The sequence below is a fragment of the Canis lupus genome, chromosome 28 (genome assembly GCF_011100685.1).
Source record: "Canis lupus familiaris isolate Mischka breed German Shepherd chromosome 28, alternate assembly UU_Cfam_GSD_1.0, whole genome shotgun sequence".
Lineage (NCBI taxonomy): Eukaryota > Metazoa > Chordata > Mammalia > Carnivora > Canidae > Canis > Canis lupus.
Genome location: NC_049249.1, coordinates 36,043,022 through 36,066,057, shown reverse-complemented (window position 1 = coordinate 36,066,057; position 23,036 = coordinate 36,043,022). Strand labels below are relative to the sequence as shown.

Here is a 23,036-nt window from a genome sequence, read left to right as displayed (position 1 = left end):
GATTTTGATCCCGATTGCCTTGATTCCAACATGGGCTTCTTCACTTGCTTTACTAGGTTTGTGTGACTTTGAGAAAATTACTTAGCCTCTCTGTGCCTCAATTTCCACCTCTGTAAAATGGAAATGATCAAGCTATTTCTCCCACAGAGTTGTTGTAGGATCCAGTGAGGTTACTGTGTTCATGCAGTGAGGCCTCGGTGGTATCTCCTTGTGTCATCCCAAGCTTGATGCAGGCTGAGGAGCTTCTGGGAACAGAGCTGGAAAATGGGGTCTAAATCTAACCTCCACCATGTGACTTAGGTCAGTTACTGTGGCCGTTCATTAAATAATATGGCCGTTCATTAAGAACTAATGGCTTCAGAGACCTAAGGGAGACAAAGTCTTGAAAGGGGTGAGACAGGAGCTACCTAATGATCACACAAGAAATAGCTCAGTGCTGATAAATGTCTCCCAGTGGAGACACTCCCAGGTCTTAACTAATAAGACCTTTAGCAATATCTTTTGTTTATTAGGGAACATGATCTGTGTGCAGAAAGAGCGCCATATATATTGAGTTTTGTATACTTTTTCCATTCTTTCTTTCCATAAAACCTTTTTTTTTCCTCAGTGGAAATCATAGTAGACATCCACTGATATCACGTGGCGCATCATCACACGCATGTGCTCATGTGCTATCACAGTCCTTTCACCCACTCCTGTCATTCAGTACATGCTTTCAAAGACAAATTAGGGACTCAGTGCTGTTATAGATGTTACAACCAAAGCAATGAATAAAGAATTTGCTGTGTGCAGCTCACATTCTAGGGGGAGGACATGGAAAACAGGTCACTAAATATATTACACCCAGCAAACAAGGAACAGAAGGAAACTACTTCAAAAACATAGAAGCTACATAATGAAAAACCCACTGTGAGCATCATACTTGCTGGTAAAAGACTGAGAGCTTTTCCTCTAAGATCAGGAACAAGACAAGGATGACTGCTTTCACCATTTCTGTTCAACACCATAGTGGAAGTCCCAGCCAGACCAACTAGGCACAGAAAAGAAATAAAAGGCATCAAACCATAAAGAAAGAAGTAAAATCATCTCTATGTGTAGATGATATGATCTAATATGCAGAAAGCCCTAGAAGATCCCACAGAAATAGTGTTAGAACTAATAAACGAATTTGGCAAAATAACAAGATGAAGAGGCAGTAACACAAAAACCGGTTACATTTCTCTACACTGATAGTGAACAATCTGAAAAGGAAATTATGAAAACAGTTCAATTTACAGTTGAAATAAAAAGAATGAAATACTTAGGAATTAACCAAGGGGGTAAAAGACATATACAATACAATAAAAGCTACAAACTGTTGCTGAAATAAATTAAGGAAGGCATAAACAACTGGAAACACATCCCATGTTCATGGATCAGGTAACTTAGTATTGTTAAGATATCGATACTACCCAAAATGATCTATAAGGTCAGTGCAATCCCTGTGAAAATCTCAATGACTTTTTTTTCAGAAATAAGAAAACCCATTATAAAATCCATATATAATCCCAAGGGATCAAAAAAAAAATCTCAAGGGATCCCAAATAGCCAAAACAATCCAGGAAAAGAACAAGGCTGGCAGGTTCATTCTTCCTGACTTTATTTATTTATTTTTCTTCCTGACTTTAAAGCTTACTATAAAGCTACAGTAATCAAAACAGTGTGGTACTGGTATAAAGACCAAAAATAGACCCATAAAATAGAATAAGCCTGCTCATAAATGGTCAAATGACTTTTGACAAGCCATTCAATAGGGGAAGGGCAGTCTGATCAACAAATGGTGTTGAGAAGACTGGATATCCATATACAAAGGAATTCAGTTGGATCCTTGTCTAACATTCTCACGGATCCAAGACCAAAGACTATGAAAAGACCTAGAGCAAAGAAGAAGAAGACCTAGAGCAAAAGCTTCATGACAGCTAATTTAGCAGTGACTCCTTGGATATGACACTAGAAGCACAGGCAACAAGAGAAAAAATAGACAAATTTGACCTCATGAAAAGTTTTTAAAATTATGCATACTGGTGAATCACTAAATTCTACTTCTGAAACTAATAATGCAATATATGTTAACTAAGTTAAATTTAAATAAAAATTAAAAAAATATGCATCAAAAGGCAATATCAATGGAGAGAAAGGCCAATGTACAGAAAGGAAGGAAATACTTGCAAATTGGTTTATCTGATAAGGAATTAATGACCAGAATATACAGAGAAACAAAACTTAAGAACAAATAAACAAGGTAGAGGACTTGAAGAAATATTTCTCCAAAGCAGATGTATAATAAGCCTATGGAAAGATGCTTCACATCATGAATAAGTAGGGGAATGCAAATCACACTATAGTGAGATACATCTCATATCCATTAGGATAGTTATTATTTAAAAAAAAAACATAAAATAACAAATGTTGGTGGGGATGTGGAAAAAGGGAAACATTTGTGCAGTGCTGGTGGAAATGCAAAAATGGTAAAGCCTCTTAGGAAAACTGTGTGAAGGGTCCTCAAAAAATTAAAAAATAGAATTATTGGGGGGCACCATGGTGGCTCAGTCGGTTGAGAGCCTGACTCTTGATTTTGGCGTAGGTCATGATTTCAGGGTCCTGACATGGAGCTCTGTGTTGGGCTTTGTGCTCAGTGTGGAGTCTGCTTGGGATTCTCTCTCTCTCTCTCCCTCTGCCCCTCCCCCTGCTCTCTCTCTTTCTGTCTCTCAAATAAATAGATAAATATTAAAAAAAATAGAATTCCTCTATGGTCCAGCAATTCCATGTTTGGGCATATACACCAAAGAACTGAAAGCAGGAGCTCAAAGAGATGTTTGTACATGCATTTCGTGGCAATAACTATTCACACTAGCCAAAACGAGGAACAAGGGGAAGGGGAGAGAGTTGTTAATGGGTACAGGGTTTCAGTTCTACAAGATGAAAAGAATTACGGAGGAGAGTAGTGATGGCTTGTGCATCACTGTGGACGTGTCGAATGCCACTGAACTGTACGCTTGAAAAATGATCACGATGGCAAATTTTACATTAAATATATTTTACTGTAATAAAAAAAGTTATAAAATGAATATACAGTGCAAGGTAGGCTTGGTAAAACACAGTTGCAAAGTGTCGCATGTTCCGAAGGCAGTGACGAAGTTTGGCGCATGGTCAGGACTCCAGGCACGGCTCTAATTCAACGTGTACGCAGGCCTGAGCTATAACACACAAGTGAACATTACGCGCTAAATCTCCTTGTTCAAAAATCCCCAAAACTTCCCCATCACCTAGGAAATAATATCCACATTAGCATGGCATTGAAGCCTGCCCGTGGCACGCGGTCGTGGGCTGTAGCTGTGGAGACTGCAGCTCGGACCATGAACATTGTTACGATGTTAACGGATGCATCGACACTTGGCGCTGGCCTCCCGAGCTATTCCCCGGTGGTGGATATTTCAGAAACCTCTGATGTTTTGCCATGATGAACCACGCCACAAAAACATCTCTGTGGATACAGCTTTAAGTCCATTTTGAATGACTCATGAGAGACACAGAGAGCGAGGCAGAGACACTGGCAGAGGGAGAAGCATGCTCCCTGCAGGGAGCCCGACCTGGGACTTGATCCCGGGCATCCAGGATCATGCCCTGGGCTGAAGGCAGATGCTTAACCACTGAGCCACACAGGCGTCCCTCGATTTGGGATTTAAATCATTTCCTGTCCTACATCCAATGCTGCTGCACCTGTATTTCCTTCCTGAAAGTGTTCCATGGGTTACCTGGTATTCCTGTGACGTGTCCGTTGTGAGAATTAATAGGTCATGTTGTGCATAGGACGCAACGGAGGAGGGCTCGGAGCAGAGAAGCCCAGGGAGTGGCCAAACGTGGTGTGTGACTCCCCAGATCTTAGCCCCACCCTGCTCTGGGTTCCCCCCACTTTTCTCTGTCCCCAGTTTGGTTGCCCAGATGCTGGGGATGAGAAGGGCCAGGGTGGGGATTGAACTCTGTGAAGCCTGACTCAGCCTGGGTGGGACCAAGAAGTGAGCAGAGATGCAGAATTGGGGCTGGCATCGCCGCTTCCAATCACGCTGCGCTTACAGCAGGAGGCCGGAAAAGTTACTCGTCAGCTTTAGGGGACAGTTGTGAGGAGGGATGGCGGGCACGGGGCAGACCCAGTGTGGACCCTGTTTATAAATTCATAAATCCAAACCAAAAGTCTCACCTATAGCAAACCACTTGCGGAATAAACTCACAAAACCAACCTTTGCCTTTTGGCGGGGGAAGTCAGCGTCACAATCCTACTTGCAGACAGCAGAACGCTTTTGTATGTATTAATCTTATTTTCATTGGGCCTTGAAGGCTGATTCCTGAAATTTGATTGCTTGTGGTTAATCAATTTATCAATAGTTATTGCATGTCCAATTTTAGCCTCACACCCATTCAACATCATGATGGGATGGAAAAGAAATATTAGATGTGGTTCTTTTTGCTCTACTAGCAAAATCCATGTTAGCTAATTATGGTTTTTCTCCCTCTCCTCCTCCTCCTTGTGCATGTTGAAATCATCAGAAACCTACCCTTTATTCGTTTGCAGAGTTAACGCAGGAGAAAATGGAAATAAGTCTTCATTAAAACCCATAGTTCTTTCTTGGGAGATTGGAGAGATTCTAGGGACGTTTCTTGATTCTTTAGAAATAATAATGCGCATTATTGAAGAATATATATCTGGCAAATAAAAATATAAAACTGGGAAGGTTTCTGTTTATCTTCCAGATCCACAGTCGGCTCTTCTCGTCCCCCAAAGATCATTCCGCTTGGGAAAGAAACGAAGGTCTTTCACACGCAGGTAAAGAGCTGGGCTCTGACCGGGTGGCGTTCCCGCTCAAGCCTTTATTTACTATCTCTCTCCTTTATTTTTATTAATAATGAAATGTTCTTTGGAGCCTCATCTCCTTGCAACCCCAAGATGATAGCTCAGTGGCTCTGACAAGATTTGAAGCTGATTTGAATTTCTAAACACCCAGGCTTTTAGGTTGGCAGTCTCCGAGAAAAGCAAACAATGCAGAAGAAATATTGGTAGTGCATTCAGGACCCGAGATTACTGCAGATTGCAGGGGTTTGGGCCAGCGTGGTGCAGGTTCCTCCAGGAATGAGTAATGGGGCGAATATGGAATATTCTCGCAACGGAGCAGGGACAGTTTAAGTATAGGCATGTATAAATCATTTGTGGTGAAGCTTCAATTCACAGCCCCTATACTGGAACAACACCAGGTGAGGTGGTTACAGTTCAGAACTTTTATTAAGTTCGTTAATATAAGTGGTGTGGAAACAAGCTTGTCCCCCCACCTCCCTCCGTCCCTGGGCCGTGAGAGAAGTCAGGTGGGTTTAGGTCACATTCTCTGATGGTGCTACACTAAGACTACAAGGTTAACAGAGCATTTCAATTCAGAGACTATAACTTCTGAATAATAACTTCTAAAAGCGTGTGTTCATGTAGCACATTTTCTTTTTAATCCTCATGTTAATTTTAATTTGTAAATGTGACAGGTGAATTGGTATCTATGAAAAATATTTTATGCATATACGTGCGTGCATGCGTGTGATTACACACATACACATTTATAGCTTTTCTCTTCCTTAACCCTGACCCGTATCAAAGGTATCAGGGGCCTGAATTCTCCTCCGTAACCAACACAGTCAACTCAAGACAAATATATTATTTGAGTGAAGCTTTCCTAGTTAATCCTTCCTGGATTCCCAAAGCATGGTTTATAGCTTACTCTTTAATGGTGGCAGATATTTAGTTTGGATCCTTTAAAAACTGAGCCCAGAAATTGCTTGTGGTGAGAACATGAATCCACTGACAGGCGCTTCTAGTGGCATAAACGGCAGGCTCAGGAGCACGTCTGGCCACCTGCTTCCCACAGGGGGCTTGGGGACGTTGAAGAGAATGCCGTGTTTTCCTCAGAGCGCTCAGAGGTAGTGGGGAGAACAGTCTGGCCCGGGTGACCTAGATGTAGACCCATCAGTCTGCTTTTTTTGTAGGACGAGCTTAGCTCAAAATGGGCCTAATCGGGCACTCCTACAGTGGATGCTGGCTCGTGAGGTACTTAGCCGTTTAATGACTTAGAAACCTTGCACATGCTGGCCCAGAGGCCACAGGTTAATGGTCCAGGCTATAGGGAATGTGCCCAAGCAAGCCTGGGCGGGGAGGAGATACAGCTACCCTGGCTCTCTCCCCCTCTCTCTCCCTCCCTCGTCTATTCTTTCTTTTTAAATCTGTATTTTCCAAGTTCTAATTATGGAAGGATACTTTAGAGATAGTCTTAAACCTTGCGCATTCTTATAGAAAGCAAGCAGCTATTAAAGAAAGAAATCGTTTGTAAGGCTTCTTAAAGAGCGTAAGGCAGCTTTTATTCAGGGAGACCACTCCTTTGGGGTCTTCGAGGAGGAAAGAGAGTCCAAGCTCAACTGTGAATATAAGGAAACGTAGGAATTCACAGTCAAGGAGCAGGGTGGGGGTCAGTGGATGGAAATTTTCTAAGAGGTCAGGGGGCTAAATTGACTTGACGGGTAGGGGATGGGGGATTTGATCACATATCAAGGGTGGGGGATTTTTTTCTAATGGAACCAGCAGGACTCTTTCTAAAGCTGGACTAAATAGGCCAAAGACGGAGCTCAAGGGTGAGGTCTTGGTACATCAACTTCTCAGAGAAGCCTGACTCTGGTTTGATCAAGGAGAGTCTCTGTCAGAGTCAGGACCTAAGTGGGCACCGTGCTCTCCTGGAAGGCCGACTCTCCCGGGGGCTGTCCAGGCTCCATGCGTCTCCCAGAAGGGTCATTCCCATCTCTTAAAGAGAAATGGCACCGTCAACTCCTCTGCAATGGCGAGACAGGTGAGCTACTGCGGTAGAGAAGGGAAACCCCAGTGGAGAACTGGGCTCAACTCTGAATGCAGCCAGCGCAGCCAATGTAGCCAGGGCATCTGTAGCCAGCGGTGGGGTGGGGGCATCTGTAGTAGGGTGGGGGACTGGGTGCATACAACATTACCAAAAAAGAACTTGATTAGATGTCAAGGTAGGGGAGAGTCTTGTGAAACCGGCTCAGCAGCATTCTCTCTCTAAATCTGGGCTCAATGGGATTCTTTGCTAAAACTGGGCTTGGCAGGCCACCACCAGCAGGGCCAGGACAGGGGGTCAGGATGAGCCACCAGGTTGCAGAAAGCACAGGAACGAAGGGGACTCTGTGGGCTCCAGCAGTGAGGACGTGGGTCTCGCCAAGAGCTACCATGACAGGGTTTGGTGTCTGTCAATTCACTTCCTCAGGCTCCATCGTGATTCGATCATCACAGGTCAGGAAGCAAGGTCAAATATTAGAAACGTGGCTTCTGGGATCCCTGGGTGGCGCAGCGGTTTAGCGCCTGCCTTTGGCCCAGGGCGCAATCCTGGAGACCCGGAATCGAATCCCACGTCAGGTTCCCGGTGCATGGAGCCTGCTTCTCCCTCTGCCTGTGTCTCTGCCTCTCTCTCTCTCTCTCTGTGTGTGACTATCATAAATAAATAAAAATTAAAAAAAAAAGAAACGTGGCTTCTTAGCGTGTAATCCTGTGCACACCTGGCTAGCAGGGCAATTCTTCCAGAAGGAGTCCACGGGCTCGGCAGAGGTCAGCTCATAGAATCTCAAGTTTGGGCAGGGCCCGAGGGTCATTTCGTCCAGTTTCGTCCAGTTTCCTTCTGCTGTCTGATGTCTGAAACCCTCCGCCTCCTTCCTGTGCAAAAGCGGGGAAGCCTCTCAGAGCAGGCTGACCACATAGAGTCCCACGGACAGGGGGCTCGCTCTCAGGAGGTAACTCATGATGTGCTCACACAGCGGGAACTGTTAGAAATCCTTTAGATTGTATTGAGCCAAACTAAAATAAGTTACTTATTTTCTTTTAATCTGGTTTGAGGAGGCAAAGAGTCCTCATTAAATACTGAGTTGTTAGAATGCACGATCTGATGTATGTTCTAGAAAGACTCCTGTATCCTGTTCCAGGCAGGAGGTGATGGGGGTTTCATCTAGGGCAGGAGTGACTCCAGTGCTTGAGTCACTGGAGCCCTGGGTAATGACCGAATTATTTGCAGTAAGAGGAAGTTTTTTTTTTTTTTTTTTTAAAGATTTTATTTATCTATTCATGAGAGACACACAGAGAGAGGCAGAGACATAGGCAGAGGGGGAAGCAGGCTCCATGTGGGAACCTGATGTGGGGACCTGATCTGGAGACCCTAGGATCACACCCTGAGCCAAAGGCAGATGCTCAACCACTGAGCCACCCAGATGCCCCAGTAAGGGGGAGGCTTAAGATGTTTCTTGGGTAGACAGTGTTGCTGTTAGTGGGGTAGGGAATTCAGGGTCCAGGACGTTCACAGAGTGTGTATGGGGGTGCTGGTTGGAGGATCCTGATTTTGTGGGGTTTGGACCCTGTACTTGTGAGAAGCCACCTGCCTTAGATGCCTGGGATGCATTCAGCAGTTTGGTGTTGAGATGGAGAGACAGGTTAGGGTCGTAGATCTCAATCTGACCATCATTTACAGGCGGTGTATGAGAGGCCTTGAGAACAACTGAGATTAATGCAAAGAAAAATATATGAGCTGGATGGAGAGGGGATGAGGCTGCAAAACCGAAGAAGCCCACTGTGTGGGGTGGTGGCTGGGGCGGGGAAGGACAGCACTGTCCTGGGAACCACAAACCTGACATCAGGGTTTTCTTTTGTGATGTGAGGTATTTAGTGCCAGGGTTGACTTTGCCCTCACTCAGCTCCTTGTCTTGGGAAAAGTCCACTTGCTCAGGTCTTACTTTGCTCTCGGACAACAGTGGTTTATGCCCCATCTCTACCAGCTGCTCTAGAACTGGGTGATGTGGGTGGTAAGCCTAGAAGCTAGATAGGGAGGGGCATATTTTCTGCAAACAGGGTTCAAGGGCTCATGCACAAACTCGCAAATGAAACATCGTCTCCGGATTTTCATTTTTGCTCCCTTCGCTTGCACGCTGCAACTATAGTCACTGCCTCGCTCATTGGGGATTCCAGGAGTGGGAAGGGTGGGGGGAGGGGGAGCTGATTTTTCATGGTAAAATCGTCCTATTGGCAAGACCTTTGAAATGCGGTTGGCCTGCATAGAACCCCAGGTCACAATGAATAATAAGATCCAAACACTAAGAGAGGGAAATAACTAGGAAGGGTGACTGTTTCTGCCCAAACTCGTATCTGTTTTCAAAAATCAGTGGGAGGTAGGAAGCCCCTTTGAAATTTCCATTCTGTGTATTATAAAAAGATTCCTTTTACCGTTTCCCCATCCCTGCGCTACCTGTCTGCAGACAAGACTGCTTCATCTGAGGATTTAGCAATAGTTAGGAGGGTCAGGTGCTTAGTTAAGCCATTTCTGGGGACATCAGTTATGGGAAATGTATGGAAAGGTAATTGATGAAGGATCACCTGGAATTTTTAATTGCTAATTCACTTGGCTTAGGAAGGAAGGTGGAACGGCATGAAATTTTCTCCCTCCTGATCAATTAAGCCCGACCTTTACAGCTGGCAGTTTTTAAAGGGTGGGTCTTTGATTGATGAGTGGGATGAAGTAATTATATTTCACTTAAAACTTGAGGGTCATTGTTTCTCTCCTCCAGCTTTAGTAAGAGCAGTGATTTGCTGCCTTCCTAACCCGTACTTTTAGTTTCATCAGTGCCAAGTCAAACAGCTGTCCTGCCACAACACCAATCCTCCAAGGAAGGATTGGTCTGTTATCCCTTAAAAACTGCCCCGAGATGGATATGGGTTTTATTTCTTTTCTCTTCTGCAGTTTGTAATTGCAGGTTCCCTCTGAACAAGCTATAGCAAGGCCACCACAGTTACCTGTTTTCCCTGAAAAACCTGGTTTGTGTTCAGGCTCTAATTGTTGAGGCGAAAGCAGGTGGATTCATTCCTTTTTATAAAAAGGAGCCGTGTTGATCATGCCGTATCGCCATCTGCCTCCCTCTCCCAGACTCCTCCTTGCCCGTGAGGGGAAGTCACCTATGGGACAGCGTGTAAGAGTGGCTTTAATCAATGCAACTTCTCTGCTTGAAGATCACACCAGTCCTCGGAGGCCAAAGTATCGATTCCTTGGCACCACATTTGGTGCCATCCCACATCTGACTCTACACTTGCTTGACCCTCTCCTTGCCCCTGGGGACTCTCCCGAAACCACCTTCTATACATCTCGGTTGTGAAAATCCTTCCTTTTGTCAAATGCATTCCCTGATTCAACCAGCTCACCCTTGGCACTTCAGGGTTTCTGTGTTCCATGATTCTAGTCCACCCTGCATTTTCCTCTTTCCCTTGTAGACTTGTCTTTTTTTTTTTTTTCTCTCCAAGACTATTGGCTTGGAGGGCAGGGACCTTGTCTTACTCATCTCTATGTTCCCCAGGTTAGGGACCAGGGCATAGAAGTTCACTGGATTGCAAAGGATTAGTTGCTTGAAGGAACCACGTGGAGCCAATTCTACATCCAGGGATCTTACTTGACTCTCTCGGGCAAGGCCTCAGAGCAGGCTGGGAATTGGATTCCGTGACCGCAGTTGAGAGCCTGTCAGGGATAGCAGCTACTTTTGGGGTTTTCTACGACTCTCTCGAGTGCTTTACCTGTCCTGTTACTCAGTTCCCTTTGCTAAGGGGACGGAGGCCTCCACTCAAGTGGCTCCTATGGAGCCTGCTTGCTGCTGGCTCTGCTCAGTGTCCCTCTCACTCCGCAAGAGTAAAGGTGGGAAAACGCAGCATAACTTCACTGGCCACCCGAGAAGAAAGAACATTTATTCCTGCTTTCTGTGCCAGATGAAAGGGACGCATTTGGGTCTGTTGTGCCTGCTTGTGTAGAACATGACTGGAAAGAAAGTAGACCAAGTCACCTTGCTCTCTAATGGATAACCGTTATGCTCGTGTCCCTTCCTCAGTTCCACCTAGTGCCTGCCTGGGTCTTGGCCCTCCGTTTTGTCACAATCACCTATAAATAGTGTGATAAGCAACTTTTCCCCCTTGTATGAATTTCTGCATCTAGGTCATCTTTGCCCATCCCCTGTACATAATCTAATTTTAAAAATAATTGGTAAGAAATATACCAAGCAAAGAGCTCAGCTGAAGATTCCCCAGTCTGTGTAGCTCTGTGGCAGAATGAAATGCATCCAGCCAGATGTAACTGCCTCCCCTCAAAGGCTTGGAAGCTTAGTCATCGCCTCTTGTGTACAGAGGAACAAAAGGAGCTCATCTAGAAGTAAGGAAATCAGATGCTGGGGTAGACATGAGGTACTGGCAGTGTTCTGGGAGGGCCACTGTGTCCTATTCTTAGAGGAATGAGGACTGCCCATCATTTCCATTCATTTTCCCTGGAGCATATGAGCCCTTCCACCCTGACGTGGATGTCCGGGCAGGCATCTTTGGGCACTAGTATTTTGACCTGAACAAAGGGATCAGGTCTGAGTGACAGGCATCCAGCATTATGTTTTTGCTGGGAAGGGGCACCCACTGGTGAAGTGGCATTAAGAAGCCCAAGTCCGATGGCTGAGCAGCAATCCCCTTTCCAGCATGGACACAAGATTTTACTGAAATCGCAGTGCAAGGGAAATGGCTCTGCTCTAGCAATAGTTCCCAAGTGGAAGAGGGCACTGGAGTCCTCCAGGGAACCTAAAACAGAAACAAGTCTCTAGACTCCACCCAGACCTGTGGCATCAGAGACTATGGGAGCAGAGCCCAAGAAGCTGTCACGAGCATCCCTTGTGAAAACCACTCTTTTGGAATTTGCCGTGTTTTTAAGAAATATGCGTAATTATCATTCCTTCACCTCCAAGAGTTATTCAGCATAAAGCTCTCCTACAGAAGGGCTGTTTGAATTGCCTCCTCTTCATCATTTGGTAACAGAAGGGTTCCCACACTAGGATTATGGGGGTGGCCAGGCACAACGCCTGACACCGGGTGGGGGAACTGCTAGCAGTTTATGAGTCACATACACCTCACAGTCCTGGGGAGGGACACAGCACCTGCCACCTGTCACCTGCAGGGCCGTACGAGAACTACCCTCAGGGACAAAGTGAACAAGTAGAAGCAGTGGAGGCAGGCTTTGTAATGTCAAGAGGGTGGGGTGATCCTTGGCTCCTGTGGGAGGATGTAATAGGATTGTTTAAGTAATTCCATGAGTTGGAAAGGAAATGAAGCTATGGCTCAGGGAAAAGCAGGAGCTGCTCCTCCCCTCACCCCCCATCTCCATGACAAGGAGGGTTATTTGACTGGGGGATCTTGTCTGTGGAAGCAGCGCTGGAAAGGGAGTTTGCAGTTTGGCCAGATGAAGCCTTCTTAGTTGCACCAGATGTCAAAACAGCACATGATATGGGGTCTTAATGGTGATCCTTACACAGTGAGGGCCTGACATGGAGAGAGTGAAGGTGTGGAGGCCAGGGCAGAATGACATGGTCTGGGATCTAGGGGGTTACATACCTGCTGGGGCAAGGGGGACAGAGAGAGAGATTGAGAGAGAGAGCTTGGACCCAGCTTCCAAGAGCATGGCAAGAGCCAGGTGTGGACACCAACGAGGCACGAGGTCAGTGTCAGGGAGGTGCAGCTGGAGGACACAGTGTCCTCACGTGGAGGAAGTGCACCTTGGTGTCTGGGAATGTAGGGTGGGAGCCACGTGGAGAGAGAAACTGTGGCTGGATCTGACTCAGGTTAGGTCCTGCTCAGAGTGCTAAGGTCCCAGCATCAGGTCCAGGAATCGGGTGCAAGCCAGGAACTCGTTCCCCAGCAAGGCAGAAACCCAAGTTCTAGACTGAGGCCAAAATGGGCCCGAGAAGCAATGGAACCCTAATATCTCTCTGAGCTAAGACTGCTGTCCCCTTTCAGGAATGGCATCACCATCCATGGGGCTGTCACACTGGAGGCCTAGGAGTCTTTCTGTCTCTCCCACACCCCCAGTGTCCAATCCATGACCGCGTCCCTCTGACTTACCTCCTGCTCATCTCTGAGACCCGTCCCTGCTGCCGTGTCGGCATGGATACTGCAGTAGCCTGTGCTTTCTGCGTCTCATCTCTGCTTACAGCCAGAATGAGCTGTGTGGGCCATGCCATTCCTCCTTTAGAATCCTTCCATGCCTTTCAGTTGCTCATAAAGGCAAAACTTACTATGGTGTGAGAGGCCCTGGGGGTGCCAGTCCCTGAGCTCCCTCTCTCCCTCCCTCTGGCTCTCCCACCCCATCCTCCATGTGCCTCCTGCTGTGAAGCCCCTGGACAAGCTGATCTCTTTGCCTGACCCACGCTGCCCTTTCCTTTCCCCCTAAGGACCCTTGACTACAGAGCCTCAGCCATACATCCTAGGGAAGCATCCCTGATCTCAAGACCAGTCCCACTGCAGGCACTCGGAGTCCACCTTCCTCTTCCTTGCTGCACCTGTGACAATCGTGTTATGTTTCTTTGGGCTTGAGAAGCACCTGTCCCCCCCCCCCCCCCCCCCCCCAAGACTGTAAGCTGCAGGGGAGCTTGGATTTTGCCTGCCAGCTCCCGTACCAAGCTAGGTGTGCCGTAAACCACCTTTGGAGGAATGAGCCAGTTGGGTGGAGGAAGGTGCTAAGTCACCTGTGGAACCTGGAGAGCCACGGGGATGGGAATCAGCCATGTCACCGTGAGCTAACTTCAGAAGGACTTTAGGGTGATGCTGGGACACTGTGTGCACTTCCCTTTCTGCCCTGTCTTCTCCTCTCTGAATCAGCAAGACCCTCCCTTCCAGCCTCAGGCTTCTCAGTCTCCTTCCTGGGATACCACCAATATCTCGTGGTATTGCCTGCCCCAGAGCCACGAGCCCCAGGGCTTACATGTGATTCCTGGTGTGATTTCAGAGGCTTTAAGTTAAAGAGGCTCATGGGTTCCTACTTCCCTAAGGTTTGTTTTATGTCCAGAGCCCCCGAGAGAAAAAACATTTCTAAACAATTGTCAAAGTCACATACTCCTTCCAAAGATTGATGTCACTGGGGAAAGGCTGCCAATAAAAGGAACCCACCCTCCACCCCCCACCCCGCCCAGCTCTGTGGGCCCTGCTGCCCCAAATGCTGCTTATTTTGGTGAAATATTGTTACTAGGGCGTGGAGAGGACAGACTTGGTTAAGAGCTGAAGCGTTCTATTTTCGAGCAGCTTTGTGCCCAGCTGGCCATCGAAAGAAAAGATTCTTTGAAAGAAAAAAAGTGTATAAGCAAAGGCAACGCAAATTGAAAGTGACACTTGGAATTAAATGTACTTTTGAAGCTTACCGTGTTATTTAATATAATGGTCATGTTAGTGTCCGGCTTTCCAAGCTCGAGAGGAGAATTTCTCTGGCAGCTGTGCTGTGGCTGAGCCCAGGGGACCAGGACACTGAGCGAAGCGCCTCCCACACAGAGCGAGACCGTCTGCGCCCCTGGCCTAGTTTACGTGTTGGTGAGAACACCGGTGCTGGCCGTAAGATTGTTCTTGCAAAGCATCTTTTAAATTTATTTAATTTTTAATTTAAAAAAATTTTATTTATTTGAGAGACACACAGAGAGAGGCAGAGACATAGGCAGAGGGAGAAGCAGCCTCCCTGCAGGGAGCCTGATGCAGGACTTGATCCCAGGACCCCGGGATCATGCCCTGGACCAAAGGCAAATGCCACCTAGGTGCCCCGAAAAGCAGCCTTTTTTGAACAAATTATCTCCTGACTTGCTTCCTCCTCTCCTGCTTCCCGAGAGTGGTCTCTCTCTCTCTCTCTCTCTCTCTCTTTCTCTCTCTGGGTGTGGGCACAGGCTGCCAGCTTGCCCTCGGGGCCAGTGGAACCAGGCAGTGGGCAGGGTGGCCTGTGCCTGGAGCTCACAATCAGAGGTCATAATGGATAGAAAAAGAAAATTAGGGCCACCTCCCCTTTTCAGCTCCCAGAGGGGGTGCAAAGACCTCTTGTGTCCTGGTAGAAACGGCCTGTGTGTGTTTGAGCAATCGGACAGGTAAGATCTGGCCTCTGCCTTCAAAGGTGCCACTGTTCTGGAAAGAGCCTCAGCTGCGTGTCTCATGCATCCCCTGGGCACAGGAGGGGACCTTAGGTTTCCAAACCCTTCCGGAACATTCCCCCCAGGCTGGCATTGGGAGGGAGCTCCCGAACCTTTCTATAGGAGCTTCAGCCGGGCGGTCCGTTCTTCCCAGCCTACCCGGACCACAGAGGCTGAGCTTCCCGAAAGCTGCTCGAGTTACTTGCAAGGGGAGCTCGTTCTTGAAATGGGATCCTGTGGGGAGCCGGTGTGGGAGACAGCCAGGGCACCTGCAGGGGGTGGGGGGGCCCTGGCCCCGGTGGGTGGGGGTGCGGGGAGCTCTGCAGGTGCAGCCGGGCCTCCTGGCCTCCACGGGGCAGGATCCGACAAGCACCCTGGGCAGCACCAGCACCGGCTGTGCACCCACCAGGTGATGTTCCCCTGGACGTGGGGACTTCCCGAGGCCGCCCAGAGCCCTGCAAGGGGCAGGTTGTCAGCGCGGGCAGTGCCTTTCCACCCATGGGCCTGCCCTGTGTGGATCTGGATCCCGCGCCCTCGGGCGCTGCGGCCGTGCTCCCGGCGCCTCAGAGCCCGAGCTGGCGCCCGCAGGTGGGCGCCGGCCTGCAGGTGGGCACCGGCCTCAGATGGGCGCTGGCCCGCAGGTGGGCGCCGGGAATGTGCCCTGGTTTCCGTGGGCCAATGGGAAGCCGCGGGGTCTGTAACCGGGCTGTGCTTTCAAAATTCCCTCCCTTCTCCGGTACGAAATGGCTTTGGTTTAATGACCCTCAGCTCATCGTTCCCTTCGGATCGTCAGGCCGGCCCGGGCCCCCAGCTCCTTGCTCAGCTCCGAATGTGCGCCTCTCCCCGCAACGCCTCGCGGGCGCCCCAGTTTGCCTTGTTCTTTTTATGGGACTTAGGAGACGGTCTCTGGGGGGGACTACACACCGAGACTGTCAGCCTGCCGAGGGGGCCGAGCCTCGCTCCTGGGCAGCTCTGCAAATGGGCAGGGCTGGGGTCGGGGACGTGGATTCCAGAAAGCTGTGCCGCGTGATGGGGTTGGTGAACACGGGTTCCAAGCAAGGGGTGCCCAGGCATAAATTACAGTTGGCTCAGAGGACAATAGCCCTGGCTGGAGTCAGTGTTAGGGGGTGAAACTAGGAGGCCTTAGGCAATCCCAGCTCCTCCACTGTTCACTTTTTTTTTTTTTAATTTTTTTTCACTTTTCTTTTCTTTTCTTTATTTATTATTTTTGTAAAGATTTTATTTATTTATTCATGAGAGACACAACACAGAGAGAGGCAGAGACACAGGCAGAGGGAGAAGCAGGCCCCCTGCAGGACTCGATCCCAGGACCCTGGGATCATGACCTGAGCCAAAGGCTGATGCTCAACCACTGAGCCCCCCAGGTGCCCCGACGGTTCACTCTTCAATGTTGGTCAACTGAATTGAGCTCTGTGCAACTCAGTTTCACCATTTGTAAAGTGGGGATGGTAAGACCCTACCTTGCATCGCTGTTCTGAGGAGTAGTTATAATAGATAGAACCACTAATCCTGACCTTTTTTTTTTTTTTTTTTTACAAAACATTAGTATGGTGAGAACACCTCAACATAAGATCTACTCGCGTGGCAACTTGGTAAGCCTACACTGGCTAGCCCAGTTATGGACGCAGCGCTGTACAGGGATCTCTGGGGTACGCTGCCTAACTGAAATTTATGTCCATTGGTTGATGATTCCCCATCTCCCCCTCCCTGCAGCCCCTGGCTGTTACCAGCCCAGTCTCTGATTCTAGCAATCTGACCATTTTACAAACCTCATGGAAGTAGAATCACACAGGGTTTATCATCTATCTATCTATCTACCTATCTATCTTTCTTTCTTTCTTTCTTTCTTTCTTTCTTTCTTTTTCTTTCTTTCTTTTCTTTCTTTCTTTCTTTCTTTCTTTCTTTGTTCTTTCTTTCTTTCTTTCTTTCTTTCTTCTTTCTTTCTTTCTTTCTTCTTTCTTTTTAAAAAATATTTTATTTATTTATTCATGAGAGAAACAGAGAGAGAAAGAGGCAGAGACACAGGCTGAGGGAGAAGCAGGCTCCCTGCAGGACTTGATCCCAGGACCCTGGGATCACGCCCTGAGCCAAAGGAAGATGCTCCACCTCTGAGCCACCCAGGTGCCCCGGGTTTGTCTGTCTGTGCCCGGCTTACTTCACTCAGCATCACATCCTCCAGGTCCATCCCTGTTGTTGCACAAGGTAGGATTTCCTTCCTTCCTACAGCTGGATAGTATTTCATTGTGTACATTGACCCCATTTTCTTTATCCAGTCCCCCGCTGATGCATACCTGGGTGATTGCCCCATCCCGGCTGCTGTGCATAGTGCTGCGGTGACCGTGGGGGTGCTACTATCACTTCGTGGTCCTGATTTCAGTCCTTCAGGTAAATACCCAGAAGTGGGATTGCTGGATCACATGGTAGTTCTGATTTTTAATTTTTGGAAACCCCCCGCCCTCACCATTTTCTGTAGTGACCGCACAATTTTGAGTTCCCAGCAACAGGATACAAGGTTTCTAATTTCTCCACATCCTTGCCAACATTTGTTACTTTTTTTTTTTTTTTTTGATACTAGTCGACTTGACAGGTGGGAGGTGATCTCTCTCATGCAGCTTTGATTTGCATTTCCCTGATGACAAGTGACCAATCTTCGTCGTTGATATTTAAATCAGCATTGTGTGCTGTCAGTGCCCACCCCCCTTGCCAAAAATATACTGATGCTTACAGGTCATGCTATTATTTTCTTTCTGGAACATTCTATCTGTGCTGCACGTGGGGAAAGGAAAGAGAAGGTGAGGTTGGGGGCTGCAAGGGGGTAAGGGTTGAGGAGAGCACGAGGATAGAAGGACAACCTGCCCCATGACCTGGGCTTCCCAGGCCTGCCACACTGGACACCGGACTGCTCCCCATTTCTAGGTGACACATACAGTTGGTCACCGTGCTCAGCATGTCCCTTGGCCTGCCTTCTCTTTTATCCCCACAGCTTTATCCCAGACAAGGGGTGCTCTTCTCCCAGCTTATCACAGAGCCTCATGCCCATACCTCCCTTGGCCAGGAGCCCCGCAATGGCCAACTTTGTCTCTGACCTTGGCCGCTGTGGAAGGCCATCCCCAGGATGGACCAGGCTCCACCCTTGGCCTGTGCTTCTAAGCACTTCAGCAGGTGTCCTCAGACTTCCCTGCCGTGTGTGCGGCTCCATCTCAGGCAGACACCACCACACCTTACCTAGAGAGTCTCCTGGCAGTTTGTGGAATGTCCTACATCTTCTCTTCTAAGACATATCCTGTCCATCAGAAAAATTCCTCATGGGTCCTCATGGATCTCTGGGCAATTATTGGGGAGCTGATGGGAAATGCCTGCAGAGCCTGGATGCTGTACCCTCCTGGGCAGTTTTTATCATGTGGCTGGTGGTGGGAGAAGCAACATCAGGAAGTTGGCAGCAGGTCCTGGAGTCAGACCAGGCTCCATGTAGTTCCAGAAATGCCATTTCATCAGAGAATCTAAAGGGAGAAGAGGGATGAACACCAGCGATGGGGGTCGGATGTCCACTGCCACAGTAATGCCCAAACCCACACCGTCTCCAAGACTTAGTGGCTCATAGAATCATGAGCATTTCTTTGGCTCTTAAAGTGCACGTTGGAAATTTTGGCTCCTGGTTCTTTGGCTTTGGCTTTGGTGTTGTCTGCCTGCTTGTGTGCTGGGGGTCAGCTGGGCATCACCAGGGTGTCAGTTGGAATGACAGCTCCACTCACGCAAGCTACTTGGGAATGCTCCCAAGGTGAAGGCAGGGGGCAAGAGCAGAAACAGAAGTGCAGAAATCTATCTTCAAGCCAATGCAAGCCAAATGATGAAACTCAGAACCTAGAGGTGAGAACTAGCCCTCACCTCCCAAAAGGGCGGGGGATGGAGGGTGCAGAGAATTGGAACTCTTAATCCCATCCATCTACCAACTCTATACACCTGGCAATCTGCTGGGCAGGTGCAGGGCAGGTGCTATATATATATATATACATATGGTTGTTAACAACCACTCCATGAAGAAGGTACACTTATGCCCATTTGATAGATAAGAACATTGAGATTCAAAGAAGTCCAGTTACCTATGGGGTTGCCGAACTTTTCACCCCTAAGATGGGGTTCTATTCTGAGTTTTGTGATGGGAGTTAATACACTGGGCACATTAAATATATACCAAGTGCATCTGTGCCTGGCACTTGGTGAATGCATGATAGATGCTGGCTGCCCACAGGCCTGGATCACACGTGTCCAGAGACCACACATGTCACATGTGCCTGGCACAGGGTCTGGGACCCAATAAGTAGCTGTTCAATGGATGCATGACGACACACAGAGTCTTGGAAAGAAAAATACCTCCTGGTCAGACAGATCTGGGTCTATCAGTCACTGATTACCTGTGGGACCTCCAGTTTCCGAGTCCAGGAGATATGGTGTCTCTTTAAGGTTGCCCTCGAATGTTTCCAATCCCATCTCTTCCATATGAATTTTTGTCAGTTTATGTGCCTTGGGATTCTGCTCCTTACAGTCTTCGGCGATTCCAGCTCTGTTGGGGCACCTGCAGCCACAGAAACAAGGACGGTGTCTGGTCCCCCATGGGCACCTGGTCCATCCGCTCTTGCCCCTAAGCAGTGGCATAGTCCTTGGCCTGCAGAGGAAGCTCCACTTTGTGGCTCCTTCATGGTTTCATAGTCTTCTTGCTTCTGTCTTCTACGTCTACTCCTTGGGTCTTGGTATTTACGCTGCCTGTCTTCCATTTCAACCATTCACTATTCAAATCCCTGCCATCAAGGAAGTTCAAAGATCTCAAAGAACTGGAAGGTAGTGACTGAGTAAGTCAGGATGGCGGCTCCCCCCTCTACTGAGCACTGACTATGTGCCAGGAACTCTGCCGGGCACTGGCTGTGCAGTGTTCACCGTGACATCACAGGAACTGGCCCTCCTAGAATTTATAGGCTAGAGGCTCAGGATAGACAAAAAATCAAGTAAACAGACAAGTAAGCAAAATTAGTATAACAAGGAGATGGGAGAGGAAAACAGATGGGCGCCTGCCTCAGGTCAGGAAGGTTGAAGAGGAGTCTGCTGTCCAGGGGGCCAGGGCGGGGGCTGTTTCAGGCTGAGGCAGCAGGCTGTGCAAAGTTCCTGAGGGAGGGAGGGAGGTAGGGAGGGAGGAGCCTGGCACGTCCAAGAAGGGCAAAGGAAAGCTGGTGTGGCTTGATCTTGGTGAGGAAGGGGGAGGTGGAAGGAGAAGTGGTTGGAGAGGTGATCAGAATGATGAACCTGGAGGGCCGCGCCAGCAGCACAAGTGTTGAGCCTTACCAATCCTCATTCATTTTGGGCCTTACCAATCCTGATTCATTCTTCTTTGTGAAGAGGCCACACATACACGTCTAGGCAGTCAGGGGTTGTGAGGCCTGCGGCCTGGCCTCAACGGGCAAACTTGTCTGGGAAACAGGGCACAGGGTGGCAGGTACAGAACTGCCAGGGCCCCTGCAGGACACGTGCAAGCATGTCCATATGGGCCAGGAGCCTGAGACTTCTTCCACTTGACCTGGGCCCCAGTGATGGCATGGGTAGGGGGGCAGGCGGGGTTGCAGGGGGTCCAGGCCCATAGCAGCTGTCCAGAGAAGGGGGCCTGTGATTATGGGTGGTGACCTCAGGGCACTGGATGGGGTCACACAGATGTTGAAAGTAGAGTCTCAAGATTTTGCTCAAGGGTTGGGGGTGCATGGCAGGGGAAGGGCAGAATTGCGGGTGTGGTCACCCAGCACCCCCTTTAATCCTCTCACTACTTCTAGGACAGGCTGATGATCCCCCCTAAGTCCAGAAGTGGGGGAATAGGCCCTGGGAGGTTGAGGAGCCCCCTGTGCATTTCAGGACTGCTCAGGGTCGGTCAGATGTGAACGCTGGCCAGCACGAGGGAGGTCGCTGCCTCTGCATGCTTGCTCAGGCTGCAGAGCTGGCGAGGTCATGCTTGGGGTTGCCAAGCATACAGGGGGCCCTTCGGATGGATGCGAGCAAAGGCTTTGCCTTCCTTCTTTTCTTTGCTTTCCACCTGCGTGCTTTCCACCTGCCAACTCACCATCCTGACCCCAGGGGCCCTCTGCTGCTTGGAGTCCTGCTGGGCCACCTACTCTGAGGCAGTCCCCTCTCCCTACTCGGCTTCCCCTCTCCAATCAGCTCAGTCCAGGGCGACCACACTGGGGCCACGCTGGGACCTCTGCATCCCAGCATCTTAGACTCTGCACACAGTAAGCATCACATCAAGTTTTGTCGAACGAAGGTTTTTGACACAAAGGCAGAGTAGTGAGCTGGTTCTCCAGGGACTTAAGCTCACTGGCCCATGTTCTTGTTATGAAAATAGGGACAGTGATAGTCCTTACATCATGGGGTCATGAGGATTAAACCTGGTCATGCTGGAACCCACCGTGCCTTGTATAAAGTACGCACATGGGTGATGACTACTTTTATTATCTATATTTGAAGAGGCAAGAAAGGAGCAATTGTCATACAGCTAATGCAAGATCAAATAATATTTGCAAGTTAAAAGAGAGGTGGGTGAATGCAAAAGGAAAGCTCTCAATCTTTGGGGTCTGAGACCCCCCTGCCCCCCACTCACCTCTCCTTACAGCTGGCATTCATCAAACCCCACACTGCCCGGCCCCATCCCTGGACAGAGCTTTGCAGTGTTGGTGGCTCCTGTCTTTACTGAATACAAAGCATGTGGATTTACTAATGGGGAAGGAGGTCATACCCACACAGAATACAAAGCATGCATAGCCCTATTATTTATAAGCCCATTTTTCTACAAATGGCTCCTCATCCCTTGTGAGCATCGGTTTTTCTGATAAGTTTAACTGAAATTTTAAGTATGTGGAATGTAAGATTACTTTGAAAACTTTCCCCCTTTCAAGCCATCGCATAAAGAATAGATCCCTTCAGATGTCTGCATCTGTTGGGCAGCTGGAAGCTGCATCTCCTGCTCTTGCTGTTAACACCTGCCATTTGTCTCCGTGCAGGCTTTTCTTGATAATTGAGATGTGTTGTGCACAGAGCAGGGGTCTTATTTGAGGATGCCGAAGATGGTCTCCGGCCAGATGTTTCCCCTTCATTAGAATGTGTCCATCAGACATCTTTGCCGGAGGGCGTCTGCCTCTGCCGTCCTATTAGCTAGGATAAGCTGGGCTTCTCGTTCCCTCACCCAAAAGACGAAATTAGCATCTAAGAAGCTGTCGTCATAAAAGTTTTCACCCTTCACAATTAATGCAAGAAGAGGTCAATGATGGTAAATTAATGCTGCAGAAATCAGCCTTCATCATTCATGAGCGGTTAGGGCCCTAAATGCCACCTCGGAAGGCTGCCTCTGCCTTCCAATCTCAATGAGGATGTAACTATATGGAACACTGGCCTGTGTTTGGAATCTTAATTTCTGTATTGGCGGTGTCGCCGAAAGGGCTGTCTAGACCCCAGATCCTTCCACAAGGGCCCCCTACAGGTCTCTTCAGAGGCCAGGTAAATGGTAAATGGTGGATACTGCTACTTCTACAGTTGGGGGTGGCCCATGGAAGGAGCTCGGTGTTTGTAAGGAAAGTCCTCCCTAATGATCTGGGATCGCCAGTTGCACTCCTGCTTGTGAGGACAGTGGAGAGTGAGGGGTGGGAAGGTGAGCCTGGTGTTGGAGAAGCTGCAGGGACCAGGTGAAGGACAGGAAGGTGATGTTTCATGGCCAGAGAGTCACCCAACGTAGGAGTGGTGACTGCCAAGGATTCAGAACTGTCCACTTGGCAAATCAGTCCCAAATTACTTATTACTGAATGATTTTCAATGCTGAGAGGCAGGAGCCGATGAAACTCATCTTGAAGGCTGACCTCTCAATGCCAATGGAACTCATCTTGAAGGCTGACTTCTAGCAAGATCGGCACCCCGCCCGTTGGCTCAAT

At 48.5% G+C, this 23,036-nt stretch overlaps 1 protein-coding gene across 13 annotated transcripts in view; it reads left to right on the top strand.

The window, feature by feature from the left end:
* The window catches only part of C28H10orf90 (chromosome 28 C10orf90 homolog), a 206,234-nt gene that overhangs the window by 17,533 nt on the left and 165,665 nt on the right, over positions 1 to 23,036 (top strand). For 9 of the 13 annotated variants that reach the window (XM_038579103.1, XM_038579094.1, XM_038579098.1 and 6 more), the window contains exon 2: positions 4,789 to 4,861. The exons of 2 other annotated variants lie outside the window; for them this stretch is intronic. In XM_038579103.1, coding sequence (XP_038435031.1) covers positions 4,789 to 4,861 — 73 coding nt within the window. Of the gene's footprint in view, positions 1 to 11; positions 57 to 4,788; positions 4,862 to 23,036 lie in introns of those variants that run through there. 2 more of the 13 variants (XM_038579099.1, XM_038579101.1) reach the window with 2 other exon arrangements.